Below are 23370 nucleotides of genomic sequence, written 5' to 3'. Positions count from 1 at the left end.
TTGTTACCATACCAACAATATGACTGCTTGATGTCCAGAGCTAGTAAAGAAGAAGAATTTTAAAGATTGCACTAAATGTTATGGTTTTGGCCCCACCCCTTAGGCCCCAGGAGGCAGGGAACATGAAATTCACATTTGTTCCCCTTCCCCATTGATGCTTTATACTAAAATTGGTTGAAATTTGTTCAGTGGTTCCGGAAAAGCTGAAAATATTCAAATGTTGATTTACACAATAGATATTAATTGGTTAGAGGTAATTACACTCACAGTTTTTATTCACTCGGGGCTCCGCCCCTCGTGAATGAAAAAAACTGTGAGTGTATTTACCGCTAACCAATTAATATCTATAGTGTAACTATAACTTAACAGATGATGCATGGTGCACCACAATGGTCAAAAAAAAGATACCTGACTCAGGTGACCTAACAACTCATGCAATAAACTAGATGTGTCGTTATGGCCATGAATGTCCCCACAAGCAGGCAAAATTTCAAACGCAATATTTAGTTTTAAATTTGCATTCGACCTTGACCCGTATTTTCTGGTAAAATACTGTATATGCAATTTCAACCCTTTACATACATCCCTACAAAAGTTAGAGAGCAGAAACTGAAAATTTCTTATTTTTTCTAATTCAAGAGGTATAACTGTCAAAAATCATTGGACCATGACCAAATTCAAATTTGACCTCTATTTTCTGGTAAAATAAATGCACATGCAATTTCAACCTTATACATACATAGTGAGCGGAAACTAAAAATTTCTTTTTTTTTTTCTAGGGACCTATATATTAACCTATATACTAAGGTCCCTGTTTTTTCTAAGTTCAAGAGGGACAACTCTTGTAAAAAATCATCGAACCATGACCAAATTTGAACTTGACCAGTGTTTTCTGGTAAAATTCCTGAATTCCTATATGCCCCGGCCATTTTAGGGCATAAAAATAAATAATCCAGAAGACTCTTAGCTGAGGATACATGTAGTGCTACTGGTTTGTACTTATAATAGGAGAGAAAAGTTTTCCCTGAACTTGCATCATTGGATACCCATTGGTGACATCATATTTTACTCATCTTAATGACCTTTTAGATTGTCTACTCAAGAAATCTTTAACAAAATTTTTTCTTTTTCTAGCCCATTGGTTTTTGAGGATTTTTTTTTTAAAAAAAAACCTCACCATATTTTCTCTGTTTTTTTTTTTTTTTTAAAATTCTCTCCCCTTGAATGAGGACATGGCTCTTCCATTGAAGAAATTTAAATCCCCTTCACCCAAGAATGCTTTGTTGAAGTTTACTAGTTAAATTGGTTCAATGGATATAGAGACTAAGCTGAATTTAAGATGAGAAGTTTACTTGCAACATCATATGACAGACAGATGCCAGACACCCTTCCATAGAAACATTTGGCTCAGGTGAGCTAAAAAAACAACAACATGGTTTTCATTTCCACTTTATATTTTACCTTTATAATAATTATAAAACAAGATGATCAGGTGTTATATAACAGTCACAAACAATAAAGAGAAGGTTTGAAGCTATTTCCTCCACTTCAAGTACATTTTTAAATCGTCTACATGAATTTCATTGTGTAATCCCAGACGCTGTATGGATGCCCTTCAAATGTGACTAGAATGTTTTGTTCTCGGCCATAAAACATTAAATCTAACATGTAGGCTTCCTGAACAAAACCATTTAATAAAAAATACTGCACCAGTCATTAAATGTTCCACATCCATTAACAAACTGTTTATTTTAAGCATTATGTTGATCAATGTGTATACTAATCACTTTCTACATGATGTCATTTTCTGTAGTATCATTGAGTATAAAGATATACCATATGCATTAAAATAAAGCAAGCATGTGCATAAAGTAGATAAAGTAAAGGTTTGGACCTTGGAAATGAAGCAAAACAAGAGGCCCATGGGCCACAACGCTCACCTGAGTAACTTTGGCCCTGCTGTTCTTCACCAGACTTTCCCCCATGTAATACACCTATTGTGGTCCCATCCTATCCCAGGGGTCATGATTTTAACAATTTAGAATCTACACTACCCCAGGATACTTCTACATTCAGCTTTTCTGGCCCTGTGGTTCTTGAGAAGAAGATTTTTAAAGATTGTTTCTATATATTTCAATGTAAAACTTGGATTCCCTATTGTGGCCCCGCCCTACCCCCGGGGGGTCATGATTTTAACAATTTAGAATCTACACTACCCCAGGATGCTTCCACATTAGTTTCAGCTTTTCTGGCCCAGTAGTTCTTGAGAAGAAGATTTTTAAAGATTTTTTCTATATATTTCAATGTAAAACTTGGATTCCCCATTGTGGCCCCGCCCTACCCCCTGGGGTCATGATTTTAACAATTTAGAATCTACACTACCCCAAGATGCTTCCACATTAGTTTCAGCTTTTCTGGCCCAATGGTTCTTGAGAAGATTTTTAAAGATTTTTTCTATATATTTCAATGTAAAACTTGGATTCCCTATTGTGGCCCCGCCCTACCCCCGGGGGTCATGATTTTAAAAATTTAGAATCTACACTACCCCAGGATGCTTCCACATTAATTTCAGCTTTTCTGGCCTTGTGGTTCTTGAGAAGAAGATTTTTAAAGATTTTTCCTATATATTTCTATGTAAAACATTGATTCCACATTGTGGCCCCGCCCTACCCCCGGGGGTCATGATTTGAACAATTTAGCATCTACACTACCCCAGGATGCTTCCATATAAGTTTCAGCTTTACTGGCCCTGTGGTTCTTGAGAAGAAGATTTTTTAATGACCCCACCCTATTTTTGTCTTCTCTTGATTATCTCCCCTTGTGAGGGGACTTGGCCCTTCATTTTAACAATTTAAATTCCCCTTCACCCAAGGATGCTTTGTACCAAGTTTGGTCAAAATTGGCCCAGTGGTTCTTGAGAAGAAGTCAAAAATGTGAAAAGTTTACAGACAGACAGACGGACAGACAGACGGACGGACGGACGACGGACAAAATGTGATCAGAAAAGCTCACTTGAGCCTTTGGCTCAGGTGAGCTAAAAATAGTTCTTTTCAATATTGTTTCAAAGCACACAATTTAGTTACCTACAGAATTCCAATTTTTTATATGTTTTATATTCTTTGAATTACTGTGTTACTATAACTACCAGAAATAATTTCAAACATGTAATACTAGTATTATCTTTAAAATCAGAGTGAAGGTTAAAAATTTAAAATTTTATGAAAATCAAGTGATCTGATTGACACCTGATCATGAAATAGGTCTACAGGCACCTGACACTGAAATTCATAACATACTGAATTCACATGCATTTAGTGCAGTTGTATATACATCTGCCACTATCATGAATTAATATAGGAAGTGTTTATTTATATCATATTTACTTAAAATTATATTTTGGCAGTGGTCCTAGGTTAGTGCACTGAAGTCTGTACAGGAGACAGCATGAATCCTGCTAACATCAACTCTAATCTGTTATCCCAATACTGTATGCTACATTGTAAGCTCTACAGTCACTGTGCCATTACAGTAAAACCAAGATATACAGAATGTGTTTTTTGAGAAATCTCCTGTCATTTTCATATCCCAATAACTAAAGGCATGATTATTCATGTACAAAGTTTATAGTCATTCCATGACCAACAAAAAAATCATTTACAACTCCACATAAAAAAGAAATTAATGGAATAAAAAGTTTACAATTAATTTAAACAATTTAAATGATTTTTAGGGATTTGATATACTGTAAACATACTTTTTTCCACGAGTCAAACTTCCACAGAATTGCAATTTCTGTTCCATCCACAGGTAGAAAATTATGCGGATTTCTTAGATTGCCTCTATATGTCTTAAATGCACTTTAAGTATGCTGGAATAAATTTCTGCAGAAAACGTGTGATCGTGTACATAGCATAAATTAATACCATGTGGAAAAAAGTTCTACAGTAATTACATTAATAATTGAAATTTACAAGATATTAATAGTAATAGTAAATAGATAGTGAGAATTGCCCTATAACTACTGCACCAACATCAGATCTGAATAATGTCATTAATTCACATGCACTGATATCACAGCAAAACTAAAACAAAAATAACACAACAAAATAGCTGCATCATCAGTTATTTGTGTCTGTGTTTACATCAAATAAGAGCAAATCACTTTCAGTACACATGTACCTAAATCTACAGCTTGACGTCTCATTTGTTTTATCAGAAAAATCTTGAACATATTTCCTGGTAAAATTAACCTTTACACATGTATTATTAGAATACATATCTATATATCTGTACTAAGTCTTACATATACAGCTGTTTCTTCTGACAGATAGAAACGGAATTGAAGATTTTGTAACTAAACAGAGAGTACATTTAAGTTTTACACACTTAAATACATATATAACATAATCATGTCTTCCTCTTGCACACAGTTGTAACATGATTTAAATTTCATGCTTATCTGTCACTCCACAATCCATCCTCCAGCTACAAGTCCTACTTCATACATTCATGTCAACTATTTCACACACACCATAATAAATAAACATAGATCCTGTATTTTCTAGTCTGCACTTGTCATCAATATTTAGGATTTCAGCTCTGATTGTATTAAACAGACAGACAGATTTAACAAAATTAAGAAGCAGCACTTTAATCATATACAGATATGATAGAGCTCTATGCCACACCCATGGAACTTGTCTTCTATTTTCTCCCCTTTAACTTTAATCCTTTGTGCCAATGACTAATGTTTTAATATATATACATAACCATTTAACAGACATACATGCCAAAGTTTATAAATCATGCTTCATACATAGTACTTTCACTTCGATACAATAGATCCCATACATTTACCTCTACTAAACATGTCTCATTCTTTCACTTCTACACAATTAACCCCATCCTTTCACTTCTACACAACAGAAATAAAACTTTCACTTCTATACAATAGGTCCCACACTTCTACAAATACACTCAATATTTGATTTCTACACAATGCACCCCATACTTTCACTGCTATATATTGCATCTAAAAATGCAAAGAAGCATTCACTTATAAATGATCATGTACCTTGCTTGCAGTTGTAAATAAGATAAATAATGCAATATAACAACAAGGGTATATAAATCAACCCTACACAACATCAGGGGCAGACTACTCTGTCTAGTCTGGTGTGCTGGGTGGTTCAGTGCTGAAATATGGCATGGCGTCTTTAACAAGGATTGTGTGGCAAATGTCACACACTCTGAACGGTCGGTTACTAGGGCCACTGTTCACAGTCTTAGATATACAGTCTGAACAAAAGATTTTACCACAATGCCTACAGTGATGCTGTAAAGACAAAAGTAAAATATAAGTCTTAATTATAAATTATAATTATAAGTCATCAAGAGAAGAAATGCATAATCTGTCATTTACAGGCATGTAAAGTACTTAGTATATATAACTTGACAAAGATTTAGCGTACTGGACATGTGTAAAGGTTTCTGTACACCAGTTCTGGTCTCTTACTCTAAAGTCAGGATAGGTTTAAAAATGTCTGTGTCACTGAGTCATCAACCTTTCTCTTAGTAACACTAAATACCTGTTTAGTCTGTGTTTACCCTTCTCTTTATAATACTAAATGTCTTTTTACAGTCTGTGTGTAACAATAAATGTTTGTTTACATTTTTTATATACAGTAAAACACACTTAGAGCAAACACAATTATAATGAATTGAAGCTTCGTTATAAGCTTGTTTAACTGTACATGTACCTTTCTTCTGTTAATACTAAATGTCTGTTTACAGTCTGGCGTGTAATACTAAATGTCTGTTTACAGTCTGTGTGTAATATTAAATGTCTGTTTAAAGTCTGTGTGTAACACTAAATGTTTATTGCAGCCCGGAGGACCGGGCTGCTCTATACATATAAGTTTAAGTGTTGGTATATGGGGATTGAGGTGGGAGAAGTTATTCAGAATTAAAGGTTTTCTAAACATTAAAAAGATTGTTAATCAGAATGTTCTTTCCCTTTATAAATTACGAGATACACCATATATTTACTTCCATAAAGTGAATCTGTAAAAATATATATGTTTTTCATATTTAATATATAAAGTTGCTTATCATTTACTATCGAAAAAACGACAGGTCCCTTTTTTTAGAACATCGAATTTTACTTATCGCATAAAAACGTAAAAACGTACTTTACACAGTTCGTGTTTTATATTCTTAAGGTGAAAGACATTTTTGAAAATAGGTGATGCATGTGTCTGGTTTCAAATTATATTTTATGCAGCCAACATTTACTTGAGGAATTGATAAAGTTTAAAAGGCTATCGTTTTTGTTCGATTTTCATCCGACTATAAGTTTTCAAAATATTCTATCGTCTCCATCATTTAGACGCATGCCTTTTTCACACATATCGAAGCGGTGATGATCAAGACTCATTTCCATTGTTTACTTTATTTATTTCCCGGGCGACAATTGATGATTGCATCAATGTTTTCTTGTTTACAGTTTTATATACCTTTCTCCTTGTAACACTAAATGTTTGTTTACAGTTTTTATATACCTTTCTCCTTGTAACACTAAATGTTTGTTTACAGTTTTTATATACCTTTCTCCTTGTAACACTAAATGTCTGTTTACAGTCTGTGGGATATTAAATGTTTGTTTACAGTTTTTATATACCTTTCTCCTTGTAACACTAAATGTCTGTTTACAGTCTATGTGTAACACTAAATGCCTGTTTACAGTTTTTATATACCTTTCTTCTTGTAACACTAAATGTCTGTTTACAGTCTGTGTGTAACACTAAATGTTTATTTACAGTTTTATATACCTTTCTCCTTGTAACACTAAATGTTTGTTTACAGTTTTATATACCTTTCTCCTTGTAACACTAAATGTTTGTTTACAGTTTTTATATACCTTTCTCCTTGTAACACTAAATGTTTGTTTACAGTTTTTATATACCTTTCTCCTTGTAACACTAAATGTCTGTTTACAGTCTGTGTGTAACACTAAATGCCTGTTTACAGTTTTTATATACCTTTCTCCTTGTAACACTAAATGTCTGTTTACAGTCTGTGTGTAATACTATATGTTTGTTTACAGTTTTTATATACCTTTCTCCTTGTAACACTAAATGTCTGTTTACAGTCTGTGTGTAACACTAAATGTCTGTTTACAGTCTGTGTGTAACACTAAATGTCTGTTTACAGTCTGTGTGTAACACTAAATGCCTGTTTACAGTTTTTATATACCTTTCTCCTTGTAACACTAAATGTCTGTTTACAGTCTGTGTGTAAAACTAAATGTTGGTTTACAGTTTTTATATACCTTTCTCCTTGTAACACTAAATGTCTGTTTACAGTCTGTGTGTAACACTAAATGCCTGTTTACAGTTTTTATATACCTTTCTCCTTGTAACACTAAATATCTGTTTACAGTCTGTGTGTAATACTTTATGTTGGTTTACAGTTTTTATATACCTTTCTCCTTGTAACACTAAATGTCTGTTTACAGTCTGTGTGTAATACTATATGTTTGTTTACAGTTTATATATACCTTTCTCCTTGTAACACTGAATGCCTGTTTACAGTTTGTACATTCCTCTATATCATCCTCGTGTTGCCACCGTACTTCATTCTCTGCCTGACGAATTTTCTCCAGCTGTATCTGTCAATTGATTACAAAAATATGTCACAAGTATTCCATTTCAAGCATATGCATTACCGGTATGTTTTGGTATAAGATTTTTAGGCAAATTTCCACTGTGCTACTGAATGCAAGACTTAGTTACAACAGCATGTGTATCTCTCTCTTGGTGTCATTATACAGTTTTTGTATCTGTGCTCAGTTCATTCATCCTGTTTATCAGCTTCAATATTTTTTCCATGTTGGTTTTTTTTGCAACTATAAATTGATATGTTTATATATGCAATGTGCTTTTTTTTTTAAATTATAACTTGTATTTTTAAAGGACTTGTTACATGTTTTTAAAAAATCTGTAATTTTATGAAAAATATTATCTACAACCTTGTTTATTAAAATATTGAATAAAATAAAGGTTGTTGTAAGCATATTTTAAGAGAAATTTAGAGTTGAAATTCAAATACGGCAATATGCATATTTCAATCAGATTTCGGCACCATACTGCTGTGATATCATATGCGACAATTCAGTGATAGCAAGATGAGAAACTGTATACTTTTAATGAAGTTATCAACGACAAATGCAGGGTAATAAGGAAAATTCTGAATCTTACGTGTTTTTCAATAGCTATAAAAGTATGAAGTTGTTCTAATTTAAGTATAAACATTTATTTAAAGATGAATTTAAAAATATATGCATGTAAATATTATAAACGGACTACAGTGTAGGTATACTTGGTGAAATGATGTTAGTAAGAAAATAAAAATTTTAAATCTCGAAAAAACTTGCTGATTTATTACAGAGCTTGTAAGTTTTAATAACAGTAACTAGTATATGATTCTAGAAGAAATGATAATTAGTAAAGATCCCATCACCTTTTCAAACTATAGGTATTATTATCAATTACCTTGGTCCCGCGTTCCCCTTTTGATTTCAATGACGATTCAGTCACTCAAGTATTTACATTATGATTTGATTTAAGATTATGAAATAAAATGCATTAACAAAGTTCTGTAATTTTTTAAAATTTGTGATTAAGGTTGGTTAATATGTGTGATAAGATGACAAATTATATAATTATATTGTGCAAGCGAGTTTCTTCGTCTTTGCTCGTCTCCCTCGCTATCAACACTGATAACAGGTTAATTTACCATGTTTACATATATTTTTCGTATTTTTTCTTGCTAACAGTTCAAAAAAAAGTTGAATATTCACTTCATACAGATAAAATCAGTGATTTGGTTGTTTATAATGCAGAAAATCCGGTTTGCATAGCATACATTTTAGTAAGATTAACATAAACAGCTGATCAGCCTTTGTTGCATACATGTATGACGTATCATGGTCATGTGATCGCTACCTAATTAACTTGGATTTTTAACTGAGAGGTTTTTATTTTAATCAATAATGTTTTATAACCACGTTATCTCCACAATAAAAACACAAAATTTATAAACGATGATCGTAAGGGACATAATATGCTTTTAATTTCAAGTAATTGAGAAACATGAGACAAGTCCTTAAATGTATTCTGAGACTTAAATAATGTACATGTATTTTGTTTTACCTGAAGGGACTGAGAGAGTTTGACAAAGTCTCTCTGTACAGCCTCACTGTTGTCAAGGTCAATCTGAAGGGACTGAACTTTGGCTTTTTGTTTTTGGAGTTCATTCTCTAAATGTGTCTGAAAAAGCAAATTTTAAATGTTGATATTCTTTTTATTGCAATGCAAAATACACATAACCTACACTTGCCTCTAACCAAACACTGGACTGTTGTCTAATGATATACAAATCCTGCCCATTGGCTCATTATATCTAGGTATTTTAATTAGTCTCCCTTTTACTGGATTCCTTTTCTTATGTTTGTATGATACTACAGATGCTGTACTCAGTCCGACATAAAGATCCTGCACCATAACTGGTAATAGACTATTACAGATATTGTACCTCCTTTGGCATGGTAATGCCAGGATTGCAATGCCTTCCTCAGAAATACTGGAAGTTATAAGAAGATCTGTCTGTCCAGACAAAAGGTCAAGTCACAAACCTGACACAGGACTGTTATAAATATTGTACCTTCCCTTAAAATGGATTTTTACAGATGCTGTAAATGTCCTGACAAGTAATTGTAATATATCTAATATCAACCCTGGCAATTACTATTATAAAATCCATACCTATCCCAGTAGAGAATTGTTGAAGATGATTTACCCTCCCTTGCAATAGATTTTAACTAATCCAGCTGTTTGTTCTTGGCCTGTTTGCTATAATTGCTATATTTACCCTAGCGCTGAACTGTTCCTCCACCTGCTGTTGGAAACCAGATATCAGTTGTTTGTTCTTGGTCTGTATTGCTATAATTGCTATATTTACCCTAGCATTGGACTGTTCCTCCACCTGCTGTCGGAGACTAGATATCAGTTGTTTGTTCTTGGCCTGTATTGCTACATTTACCCTAGCATTGGACTGTTCCTCCACCTGCTGTCGAAGACCAGATATCAGTTGTTTGTTCTTGGCCTGTATTGCTATATTTACCCTAGTGTTGGACTGTTCTTCCACCTGCTGTCGGAGACCAGATATCAGCTGTTTGTTCTTGGCCCGTATTGCTATATTTACCCTAGTGTTGGACTGTTCCTCCACCTGCTGTTGGAAATCAGATATCAGCAATCTGTTCTTGGCCTGTATTGCTATATTTGCTACATTTAACCTAGCTTTGGACTGTTCCTCCATCTGTTGTCGGAGACCAGATATCAGCTGTTTGTTCTTGGACTGTATTGCTATAATTGCTATATTTACCCTAGCGTTGGACTGTTCCTCTACCTGCTGTCGGAGACCAGATATCAGTTATTTGTTCTTGGTCTGTATTGCTATAATTGCTATATTTACCCTAGCATTGGACTGTTCCTCCACCTGCTGTCGGAGACTAGATATCAGTTGTTTGTTCTTGGCCTGTATTGCTATATTTACCCTAGTTGTGGACTGTTCCTCTACCTGCTGTCGGAGACCAGATATCAGTTGTTTGTTCTTGGCCTGTATTGCTATAATTGCTATATTTACCCTAGCATTGGACTGTTCCTCCACCTGCTGTTGGAGACCAGATTTCAGTTGTTTGTTCTTGGCCTGTATTGCTATATTTACCCTAGCGTTGGACTGTTACTCTACCTGCTGTCGGAGACCAGATATCAGCAGTTTGTTCTTGGCCTGTATTGCTATAATTGCTATATTTACCCTAGTGTTGGACTGTTCTTCCACCTGCTATCTAAGACCAGATATCAGCAGTTTGTTCTTGGCCTGTATTGCTATAATTGCTATATTTACCCTAGCGTTGGACTGTTCCTCCACCTGCTGTTGGAGACCAGATATCAGTTGTTTGTTCTTGGCCTGTATTGCTATAATTGCTATATTTACCCTAGCGTTGGACTGTTCCTCCACCTGCTGTCTAAGACCAGATATCAGCTGTTTGTTCTTGGCCTGTATGCTCTTTAATGACTGTTCCGTCTCCTTGTACTTTCCCTCAAACTCAGCCCTTACAGCTCCCTCTCTTTCTAACTCAGACTTCAGACTCTCTTGAACAGCTTCAAGAAATTTACAATTACACTGAGCATAAATTATCCATGACAAGAAAATATTAACCAAGTTAATTCTGTTAACATCCCTTATTTTTTAATACATGTATTTACCATATATACTCGCCTATAATTTTGTTCCAAAACTCTGTGTCCGACTTATAGGCGAGTCATAGAAAGATTGGTATTTTTCTGGATGACTAAAGGTAGTATTTTATAAACAATCCCGCCGGTTACACACGGTGAACAAAATCATTTATGTATTCTTTTTAAACCTTTTTAAAAAATATTATTTAAAACCAGCTTAAAACATCAGAGCATTAATTCAAAATTGTCAACCAATTGCGGCAAAAAGTTCTTCTGACTTATAAGCGGGTCAATGGTAAATAACACCAAGATAACTGCAAAAAGTTGAACCGACTTATAGGCAGACCGACTTATACGCAAGTATATATGGCAATCATATTTTATGGCCTTTCACCCTTCTTCTTGTCCACTAATTTATGTGTATGCTAATATATAACTGAAATAAAATATCTCATTGTTTATTAAAACTTCATTTGTTGCACTAATTTATGATTGTGCTACCTAATCAGTTGAAGAGGACAATTGTGCTAAATTTTGAGTGCACTAACTGATGTACTATTTCAGTAAATCCAAAACAGAAGTTATTGTAGAATAGTAAAAGGAAATCATAAAGATAAGCTGTACTTTACTGACAAGATATCTATTTATTTTTGTAAACTGCCTACATAGTAATATTTGATAAAAAAAATCTTAGATTTTTCTGAAAATTTTGATTTATTTTACTATATTGCTTTTGGTGACTTTTTTGATTACTGCCATTGATGAAACTGGAAAATGATTAGGATTTCACCCAAGTTTGTCTTCCTATATAATGCTTGCTTCTGTGTCAACAATATACATAGTGTATTTCTACTAGTTATTGATGGATCTTTATAAAAGTTATGAACAAATGATGAAATTTTAAAGTTAGAAGAATGCTGATGTATGATTTTTTTTTCAGTCTGTTGTAGACATTGGTTTAGCATGAGAATAGAAATATCAAAACTAGAAAAGTACATGTATGACTGGAAGAAAATCCAATGAGCAAAAGAATGCATCATGGGAAAGCCCTCTTGTTTTCCAATCCATCAACATATTTCTGCATTGCACTTCAGTGCCTACCTAGTTTTTCCTGTAGACTGCCTATTTCCTGATTAAGCGTCTCCTCTAGATTGTTTTTCTCCTGCTGTTCAGCGTGGACCTGTGATTTCAGGAACATATTTTCACTCTTCAGGGAACTCTCAACGTGTTCCTTTGCCACCTTGGCTTGAATGATCTCCTCTCTATACTTCAGTAACAACAGCTGCAGCTCCTGAAATATGTAGAGGTTTAATTGTCACTCACTGTCTTATCTTATAATCAACAAAACCACAAAGAAATTATTCTAGTGCAATGATTGGCTGCTTTTTCACTGATCATTTTGGTGTATGTGACATACAGATGTTGTGTTTTGGCTACTTTGGGTAGTGTAGGGAAAAAAAGTGGATTATCAAACAGGATACAGGGAGGAAGGCAGTGGAATCAAAGCCTGAAACCTTTACTTTGATAAATACAATGCAAGGAATCTTCTTAATTTCACAGAGAATGTGTAATTATTTGTGTGCTGAGGTGCTGTAGATGAAATCTAGCTCTAACAGGTTATATAACTACCTTATTTTCCACCTGTTCATATGAGAATGAAGTCTGAATACCAACAGTATATCTCATTCATTTCTAAATGATCAGGATGATTTTATTCCTGTTTTATACTAAAGTAGAGGCTTAATTTAGTCATGATTTTTGCCAAACATTTACACAACAGTTCTTTATTTTACAGTACCTCCATGTTATTGGGAAGATTAATGTCCTCATTCTGTAGCTGTTGAGCGTACTTAGAGTGTTTTCCCATCAGAGAGTCATTGTCTTCTTGGAGCTTGACAAGCTGGCAACCATAAAATTTTCTTGTCACTAAGTATAATGCATTGTGCACATTTCTTACTTAAAGAAGTTTTTTAACAGTAACTGTTGTACATTTACAGTCTGATAAATAAAATAGGTTTCTTAACAAGCCTTATCATGAATATAAATAGATTTTCAATTTAATTTAATTCTAAATTTTTAAATTTCCTCGTGCCTTTTTTACACACTCACCTCTCTTTGAACAGTTTCCCTGTCTTTGGTTAAAGATTTCTACAAAATTAAAGAAATACATCCTTTGTCATTATTACACGTATCATAATATTTCTATTCCACTACTTATATAATATTGAGCTACTGATCATTATAATTGAGTAGAACTTAATAGATGAGTTTAACTAACCAACATGTCCCTGAGTTCGAGCTGAGATTGAGTGTTTTGTTGTCTGACCTCAGTAAGGTATCGCTCACATTCCTGGATTTTTGTGGTTAAACTGGAAATCTGTTGAATAATATTTTAACTCTCAAATGAATTAACACACAGTTTATAATATGGTTTACAGATTTCAGTTTTAATATTAATACTTTTAATATTTTTATCATATTCTCCACAAAACCATAAAACTGTAAATGTCCTTAAACTCATTTAGAAATCATAACTTACTCCAAGGGTAAGCACAGTCTTAGATTCCTTGAATATTTAGCTATGATAAAAATAACTAACTGCTGCCTACCTGGTTTTGAGCCTCTGTTGCTGAGTTGTTGAGACTGTTTTCTAGATCTGTGATATACTTCTGTTTATTCTCCAGCGTTTGTAACTCTCTGTTGAGCCGACGCTCCAGAGACTTGGCTTTTACCTGCTCCTTCTTATAGTCGTCCTGGACATTCTGTAGCTGGGCCTCGTAATTATTACACATATCACACGGTCTCCCAGCCTTCTCCCTCGCCTCTATCAGCTAGATTTCATAATTAAAACATTTTAATTTATATGAAGTTTGCCTTTGTGTTTTCTAAAACAGGTTCTGAAAAGTTATAGGTTCCGTTCTGACATTTGTAGTTGTCTTGTTTATACAGAACTGTTCTTATGGGACTGATACTCTATCTGGGGCAACTCAACAAAGGACCTTGTTAAATGGGATTGGTTAGTTATAACACCTCATGTAGTCATAACCATCATTTGTGTCAGATATGAAAATCTGAGCTGCTCCTATTCAGAGTCTGATATACATGTCCATGTATGTGACCTTGAACTTATCTGACTATCATATAATTATATACCTCTTCATCAAAAGCAATTTTGTAAAGTAACCTTTTAAAGTCTCTGTCTTATAAATTCAGGAAATTTGTGTCCCTCTCACTTAGGGAAAAAGGAAGAGGGTGGAAGATTTGAAAATTGCAGAATGATGGCCTTAAAGTCATTTTTTAAGTTAAAGAAATTCATGACCTTAATTTTCAATGCAAAAGCTTACAGAGAAAGTTATAATCTTAAAACATACCACTTTTGAGCTCTGTGACCTTGACCCTATGACTTTGATTCAAAATCAGGACATATACCCTGGTCATAAAAAAAAAACCTTTCCATCAAATATTCTGATTTTTATTCCAAGACCAGGCTTCAGTCCATGGGATGGACAGACTAACAGGGTGATTCCTATCTATCCCTTTTATTTATACAATAATCTTTAGCTCCTAAATGGCATAAATAGATCCCATATCAGACTTCTACCTGTTTTTGTAGAAGTTCCCACTCCTTTTCACTGACCATTCTCCGTCCCTCTAAAGAAATTCGGCTGTCTGTTTGTCTGGCGGTAGCCATCAAGTTCTGACGAGCCATTAATTCAGGAGTTGGATCTAAAAATAATAAATTAAAAGTAGGGCAACTGCAGGCACTTAATACGGGAAAAATTTCACTGCAAGTAAGAAATCTTGATCTTTCATAAAAAGAATTAACAAAGAGTATGTACAGTGTCTTACATTGGTGTACTTACTCATGAACAATTATTAAATGTAGATACATGTATATCCCATGAACAATTATTAAATGTAGATACATGTTATGCTTTTACTATATGAATGTAAATGATGAAATTCATGTTCACAAGTTTAAAACCCTATTCTGATGATGGAATTTCATACTGTACTTTCAACACTGAATCTAACTACTGTAGATTCCTAAATATACGTGAGGAATAAATAATCGCGTAATTACGCGAGAAGCACCACTTGCGAAATAAAATTACTCGCTTTTATTTTAATGGTGCTTTAATTTATGTATAATCTCTAGATAAATTACCCATTCACAAATTATTTTTCTCGCGATTTGACGCCCTTGGGCCATTTTGCAATATTTAGTACTCGCGTAAAATAAGGAATCTACAGTAATATGATTTTTTTCTCTAACTACCTGTGATTGTCCTCTTACTGACTCTATTTAATATGATTTTTTTCTCTAACTACCTGTGACTGCCCTCTTTTGGACCTTTGACTGACTCTAATTAATATGATTTTTTTCTCTAACTACCTGTGATTGCCCTCTTTTGGACCACTGACTGACTCTAATTAATATGATTTTTTTCTCTAACTACCTGTGATTGCCCTCTTTTGGGCCTCTGACAGGTGAGGCATGTGAAGGGTTTTGTCTGGACTGATCTGTACCCTCAGACCCTCCCCTGTAGTGGACAGGCCGTCCAGTAAGGTGTCCCCAGTTGTGTCCAGTGTGTCATTACTTGGGGATTTCCTAATTAGACCCACATCTGCGGACAGTAGATTGATGCTGGAGTTCGATCCCTGGGAGAAAGCCTCTGTCTGATTCTGTAGGGCATTACTTAAGTCATGGTTCTCTATTGTTTGCAGTTTCTGAAAACAAGAAAATGTTTCCACTGAATATATAGAAACAATTTGATAAAATAGCTGACATATGTGTGTCACATATTATTCAAGCGAAATTCATGAAATGTGTAGTGAGCAGGTTAAGTTGTTTGCAGTCTTACATGTACACACAAGAGTCTAATCGAGTCTAAATGTTTTTGTCAATCAGATGTACAAACATTAGTTTTCTTCCAGATAAGATTTGTAAATCAGCAGCTCTTACCTCAGACACTTGTTCCATTTTCCTCAGAGCATCTGAAACAGTGAACAACCAAAATTACAATCAAGCTCATCATCCAAATGCTAGCAAACTATCAAACTATGCAGCCTTTATAAAAGACTTGTACCACCAATATAAATTATCAACTTTTTTTAACTAAGAGTCAGCGCTTCATTTGAGACATACAATATTTCTGTTTATCACAAACTAAGGTTTTTTTTCCTCCTTCAATTCCCCAAGGAAGATCTCTGACATGGTTTAAAGATAGTTAAAATATGAATATACTGTAAATACATGTACAGCAGGTAAAATATTGCCTCCCCTATATGTCTGATACAGGTTTGCCATCCATAAATAAGAACACTATACAACACTGGTATCAAATAAATTGAATTTTCTCATGTCATTTAAACATGTTATAATGATACATGTACTTAAATTCACATCTACAGTTGTAGATATAAACAAATAACTTAAGTTTGAAATTTCAGAAATGAAAATAAAAATTATAATCATGCAAATGAATTTTGCTAATACATGAAAAATAAAATTGTCAATGAAATATTTTATTAACTTTCATAATAGTGTTGATGTGTTTGACATGCTAAAACACAGAAAAAAAGCAGTCAACAAAATGTCATGCGTTTGATGGCATTTATACACTTACGTCTGTTTAACCGCCGTAAATTATTGATAAGGGCGTCTACAACTATAGCAACAGAACACATCAACGAAACCCAAAGTAACGGGGTTCAAAGGTTTAGGATAATTCTCATTGAAACAATCCAATCAAAATAAAACACACTTAAAGCAAGATTACAGGTAAATTTATAACATCTAGCAGTTCTGAATCATTTAAAGTTAAATCCTGGAACAGAGTATTCAGTCATGCAGTAACAATAATTACCAGTAATGTGTATCTTTTTTTTTTTGCATGGAACTAAATATATGGCTTGGTCATACTTTTAGTACCAAGCAATCAAACTAAGGTTTGAAAACTTATTACCAGATAAGACTTCAGAATTGAGATTTGTGGGCATTTAGATGGAATCCTAAAAAGCTATGTGCTTATATTTAAGATTTGAAACAAGGAAGAATTTCTTTGGGAGCAAGATCTCCATTTAACCATCTATGCAGCTTAACTTCAAAGAAAACACTTTTAAATTAAAAAGAAATAAATTTTCCGCACTCTCTAAGCCTAAATACATGAATGTACATGTATATTTGGGAAAACAAGTGTGACCTACATGTAAGTAAAAAATGCTTAAAATGCTGTGCAATGTAAAGTTTTCCCTGCCTCTGAAATCTACAGAAATCTATCAGAGTGAGACATAAGCTCCAGCTATACCTAGTTTACGTTGCTCTTGTTCTTGTTGCTGTTTATTCCGCATTTCCTCCAAATTTTTTACCCTCTTTTCTTGAGCCTCCCTTTTTCTGTCCTTCATTTGGAGCTCTATAAACACCAGCAAAATCAAATCCAAAGTCATCAAAATGCCAGGCAACCCATCATTTGAATAATGAAAAATTGCTTTCCATCTAATCAAAGAGCTACTAAAACGTATAACCCTATGTGCAAATGTTAGAATAGCTGGTATATTATTTGTTTACATATTGTTAAAAAAAATATCCCCACCCCTATATATTTCAAACCATGCTTTTATTATCAAATCCATGCATTCTTCATTTACTAGAATCAGGAGCAGTAATAGTTTTATAAAACTGTTTCATGTTGGCATCAACTTTTTTTTCAAAAATAATTTTCCCCCAATTTACATGTGTTTTGGGAATTTTTAGGTAAAATATTGACAAAATGCAATTTAATTGAACAGTGTTTTAGATGATTAATACTGTCCACTGGTCACTTTACCTCCAATCTGTCGCTGCTGTTCTACAGTGAGCACGGACTCCATTCTACGGAGGTCCATCATCATCAGTCTCTGGGATTCCAGGAACTGGTCATTGGCCATCTGCCAAGTCTGTCGTAGATCCTCATGGGATTTCTTCTCATCCTCCAGTATTCTACACACTGCATTAGTCACAATCAGTATTTTAAGATGCATATAAAAAATTCTTATAGAGTTTTTAATCACCTACTGCAGTAGAAAGAATTGCAGAAACAACTGTTAGGAATGAGTTAAAGTGATTTTAAAACACAAGTGTACTTAAGATCTGATAGCATTAGAGATAACTAAGATTCAAATCAGAGTAAATATTTGGAAACATTCATTCTGCTGAACCTTACCATCATCAAAGTCCTTTTTCAGTTTATCAGCCTCGTCCTCATACACTTTCTTCTGAGTGGACAGTACGGCGACATACATCTCCAGATCCTTCCGTGACGATTTCTCTGCTTGTAGATATTTCAGAAGTTCCTTGATCTACAATAAATGAAAACCTAAATATTATACTAATAAATAACAACTTATACTGAATACATGTAGTATGATCAAAGATATCAATCCAATATCATCTTTACATGTTCATGCTTGACAGCAGCATACAAAACAACTCTCAGCTTGGTCGTCAATTACAAATAATGACTAATAAATCACTCTTGTAAATCCTAGTATCTAATATTCTAAATCTATAATTATTTTCTAAAGGTCAGAATTACAAGACTTATGGTCAATACTGGAACAAATGCTAATACATATATGTAAAACTATAGACATCAGTTGCTAAAAATGTCTATTAGTAGAACATTTATCAGTAGAATTAGCCACTTAATTACCGTCTTCTACTCTGACCCTTACCCTTTCCTCTGGATCTTTTGACTGGTCCATTTCAGACAGTGACTGTGTGTCTGGGGTCATGTTTTTAACACCGGGTGAGGCCTGAATCCCCTGGAAGTCCCTGGTTTTTTCCCTGGCCTCCTGGAGCTGTTCCTTCAGGGATTTAATCTCTTCCTCTAATGGCATTACTACCGACTTCAAAATCTCAGCATCCGCTTGAGCCTATAGCATATTGTACACTACATTCTTTTAAAAAATGCCAAAATCTTCTTCTTTGATAAACTTATCAACCATATCATGCAATAAATGAATTTCTGACCTTGGCCTTTGACCTTTAAACCTCAAAATCAATAAGGGTCTTCTTTAAATCATAGGTAGTTACAATAGACAATTTCAGTGCCAAAGCTGAAGGACTTTCAGAGATATCATTCGGAAATGAAAACAAATTAAGACTAAGACAACACTTTTCTACAACCATAGAAAGACCTGAAATAAATGAGTGGGATAAGGTCTTTATGGTGTGTTTATACCGACCTTTCTCATGTCGTCCTCTAGACTCTCATGTTCCTGAGCCAGACTGGAACTGGTTCCTACTGACCCTGGTGCCATCTGCTTCAGTTGCTTAGCAACAGACGACAAAAATCCATCTCTATAATGAAAAAAGAATTGATCTAGATATTTGAATAGAAAAATTTCCATATCATTACTTATAAAAATATATTTATTACATGTCATATGTGACTCAGTGAAAGGTAGTAGTAGGTGATTTTTGGGACATGAACATGCAGAACAAAAAAATACACTATACCAAAAAAAAACCTGTATCATTTGTTTTGATTGTTTATGTTTTTATGATTTTAAATCCCATTTCATTTATATTTTTACACTGAGGACTGTGGAAATTGAGAAGTTATGGAATTTTTTTAAAAAAATGTACATGAATTTCACTTCAGTGTTTTCATATTCTAATTCATGAAGATTCTTTCCATTATTATTGATGGTAATAAAATTAATATACGTACATGTATCGGTACATTTTTAGCTACATGTATACACAGGTAATTAGACTGTTATATAATTATGTGAAAGAATGAAAGGAAATGAAAATATACAAATACATGTATCAGCTTCAATTCTCATGAAAAAAGAATGAAATTCAGCTTTTGATTTTGACAAATAAAATGTGCAAGAAATTGTAAGAATAAATTAAACATGTAAGCCCTCTAGAAGATTTTTTTAAACAATTATAGATAATATACACACATATAGAGTGTTATAGATCAGAACTTCCATAAAAAGGTACTAAAAAAGCTACATATACCTGTATAATATTTCTAACACAAAATACCTAAATTTAATGGACTTCTTAACTTTTAATGTATGTGTTGACTCATAAAATGACAACAGGTAAAGTAAACCTTTGTGCTTATTTCCTTATACAGTGATTTATAAATGGGAAAAAGAAATACATTTAATACAGAATACAAGCATCCATTATGGTCTTATATACATGTACATTTTTCTCTTGCATGTCCAAGGAAACCAATACTAGAACCCTTATACCGTTACATCTGTACAACTGTATAATACATAACATGTAGAAACTCTTTGTGTTCTAGTATAATATCTAATGTCATGCAAAGTTAATTGTGTGCTATACCTTAATTGTAACTTCTGAAGAACTCTGAGAAAGTACATACAAGTATATCAGTACAAAGAAATACTAGTAAATACTATACAGATGAAATATTGTTGACACAGACAGTACATTATTTGTTAGTAAACCTAAAGTTTCTGACCTATTTCTGCACATTTCACCTAGATTTCTGAATTATCTATAAGTATTGCAAATTTTCACTTTACATTATACCATTATATCATATCTTTTTTTAATGTATACACACCCGTCTTGGTTTAGCCGACCACGTAAATCTCGAACCTCTTCCTCATACTTTTCACAGAGTTCTTTTAGCTTTCTTTGTTCTTGTTCATATTGCATTGCTGTGGTAGTAGAGGCTTCAGTTCTTACCTCTGTTTAATATAAAATCACATATCATAATACATATACATACACTGTAAAACACCTAATACTTAAAAATCATTAATTCTCATGTGTTCAAATTTTAGTGGCTTGAGGAAAAAATACTGAGTCAAGGGATTTTATTTCATGGTTTAAGAAAAACATCATACTGAAGTATGAAATTTTTAACATTTCGTGGGGAACATGAATTCTGAGTCTCTTCATACACAAGACCCAAAAAAATTGACCCCTCATGAAAACTACTGATTTCACAATAATCTGTTAATATCCCTTGTATTCACTTTAGCCAACACATTGCCTTCATTCTGTAGTACCAGAGTTTGGATACAGGTCCATACTTTACCTTTGACATACACCAGTTTACAGACCTTACTCTGCTCTTTGTGTACAGATTAAAGCAAGTTACCAAAAACCTATTGAATTCTTCTGGTAGAAATAGATGTATGACCGAGTTTCATTTATATTTCAAAAGGAAACAGACATTACATTTATTCTCAAATTGCAATGCTTCATTAAATTAATTTTAATTTCTGTTGTTTAATAAAGTAAGGGAAAAAACCTTTTATTTGTAAGGAACAATTATAAAATTTCACTTTTATTAATTTACCATTGAGAAAAGACTGTAGTGTTTCTATTTCCTCTTTACACTGCCGTCGGATGGCCTCGATCTCATCCTGTTTATTAGATTCAGAGTAAGCTACAGCTGTTTTTATCCCCTCAAGTTCCCCCCGCAGTCTCTCCAACTCCTCAGTCACCGAACTCAGCTCAGATTCAGTCTCCTGATGCTTTTGTTTTTCTATCTGGAGTTCCTCTGTTACAAGTGAGGCAGATTTGTAGTAAATCACATATTAGCAATATATGTTTGATCTTGTAGCTCTTACTATTGCAGGCATTTCAATGCTTGAAACTTAATATTGAAATGTTTGACTTCCTCATTTAAATCAAAACATGTACAATATAATAAGGAGTCCCTTGAATAGTTAGAATAATCTAACGGTGTCTCGGGACAGGTCCCCACCACTTGGTCCATGGGACATTTATCATTTTAACGATGGAACATTCTAGTATCTATCCCTTGTAATACATTCAAATATAAAAATCTTATGAATATGCCTATATTTAAATAAGAAATGAACTGCATTACTTTCTTTTTGTACATAAATCTCTTTGAATTTTGCTCTCTTCTGTCCAAATTCTGCTTCATGTTCCTCAAGGACTTTAACTCTTTCTCTCAATTGAGTAACTTCATCTGTATGAGAAACATGGTAAACAACATTATAGACATGATAGCAAATACTGCTTATTTTTTTATATAATTGTAAAGCAAAGAAAAGACGTGAAACTGTATGCATACTGAAGAATGAGTTTAAGAATATAAAATATAAATATATATTTAGTTTACTTTATGACATGTCATGGAGGCATGTCATGTAAAACTGACCAAAAGAAAAGAAAGAAAAATATATATGCATTGCATTCATAGAATTTAATACATCCTAAAATTGACCGCAGTAAATGGACTATAATTTTATAGAATAATGATTAATATCAACATTATTGTTGAATTTCCTGTGTATCTAGGCAAAATATGGACACTGTCAACATAGCACATCCTGCACAAATGCTACTTTCGTTGGCGTGTCCTATCGCCCGTTTACGTAAATGCATTCTTCTTGTCGATTATTTACTATCACGTTTCATATAAACTGGCTTTATTAACTGAAGATTTAAGCGAATGTAAAATTATTCATTCATGCTGGACACCGATCGATAATTAACGCCAACCTTCAGTTACTGATGCAGAGATCTGCCAAAACCCTTGACTACCTGAGGAAGATGTGGACGCTGTTTCGAGTGGCCCGAACTCTTCACCGTCTGACATTTTGCAGTTAAATTCAAAAGTGTTCACGTCTTCTCACATGCGATCGTTTTCTAGATGTAAACATTTCCATCACTAATTTACATCACGTCATTTTGCATCTCATCGCCACCTACTTCCGTGGTTAACTCTCCTCGGTTTGGAGGTAAAAATATTATGAAAAGGCGCGATAACTCCAGGGTGTATTTTTCGTTAAGATAATAAAATACATACCAATTTTTTATTTTTATTTTATGTATAGACTATAAAACTTTCTCTAATTGTGAATTCAGTTTTTTAATTCCAGTACGGTCAAACCGTAAACACGTTAATGAATGAAAAACATTTTTTGTATAGAGAGTTTTTTCCTAACCCTAGGCCCCTTCCCGAAATGGGATTGTTGAGCTTGGTCAGAGATCCCTCTTTTTTCTTTTTGCCTGTAATTTCTTTTGGGGGAGGGGCTTTTTCTGTTTGCT

At 33.6% G+C, this 23370-nt stretch overlaps 1 protein-coding gene across 3 annotated transcripts; it reads right to left on the bottom strand.

The window, feature by feature from the left end:
- Positions 1 to 1436: 1436 nt before the first annotated feature.
- On the bottom strand, positions 1437 to 23054 carry LOC133197560 (rab GTPase-binding effector protein 1-like). 3 transcript variants are annotated; one of them, XM_061333651.1, is made up of 22 exons: positions 22864 to 23054; positions 22181 to 22285; positions 21644 to 21847; positions 20900 to 21026; positions 19530 to 19644; positions 19017 to 19217; positions 18506 to 18641; positions 18131 to 18289; positions 17612 to 17716; positions 16931 to 16972; positions 16267 to 16298; positions 15761 to 16031; positions 14902 to 15026; positions 13910 to 14131; positions 13579 to 13677; positions 13410 to 13448; positions 13099 to 13200; positions 12402 to 12591; positions 11056 to 11222; positions 9213 to 9329; positions 7559 to 7669; positions 1437 to 5335 (listed from the first exon to the last, which is right to left on the bottom strand). In XM_061333651.1, exons 1-22 carry the CDS (start codon positions 22916 to 22918, stop codon positions 5168 to 5170), a joined length of 2892 nt encoding a protein of 963 aa, XP_061189635.1. In that variant the 5' UTR covers positions 22919 to 23054; the 3' UTR covers positions 1437 to 5167. The 3 variants fall into 3 exon arrangements, with proteins under 3 accessions (XP_061189635.1, XP_061189636.1, XP_061189637.1); XM_061333652.1 differs by lacking the exon at positions 16931 to 16972; XM_061333653.1 differs by lacking the exons at positions 16931 to 16972; positions 17612 to 17716.
- Positions 23055 to 23370: the final 316 nt, after the last annotated feature.

Source organism: Saccostrea echinata, unplaced genomic scaffold, assembly GCF_033153115.1.
Source record: "Saccostrea echinata isolate AGI-Se365-2 ecotype Australia unplaced genomic scaffold, CSIRO_AGI_Sech_v1 ptg000030l, whole genome shotgun sequence".
Classification (NCBI taxonomy): domain Eukaryota; kingdom Metazoa; phylum Mollusca; class Bivalvia; order Ostreida; family Ostreidae; genus Saccostrea; species Saccostrea echinata.
The sequence above is the reverse complement of the archived record's forward strand: the minus strand, read 5'-3'. Positions and strand labels throughout refer to the sequence as shown.

What these genes read in the sequence shown, in the direction of transcription:
- LOC133197560 (XM_061333651.1), bottom strand. Translation starts at nt 22,918, where the DNA reads ATGTCAGACGGTGAAGAGTTCGGGCCACTCGAAACAGCGTCCACATCT. An exon ending in TCGAACTCAGGGACATGTTG is followed by an intron (nt 13,449 to 13,578) that starts GTTAGTTAAACT and finishes TTAATTTTGTAG; the next exon opens with AAATCTTTAACCAAAGACAG. An exon ending in GGGAAACTGTTCAAAGAGAG is followed by an intron (nt 13,201 to 13,409) that starts GTGAGTGTGTAA and finishes TATGGTTGCCAG; the next exon opens with CTTGTCAAGCTCCAAGAAGA.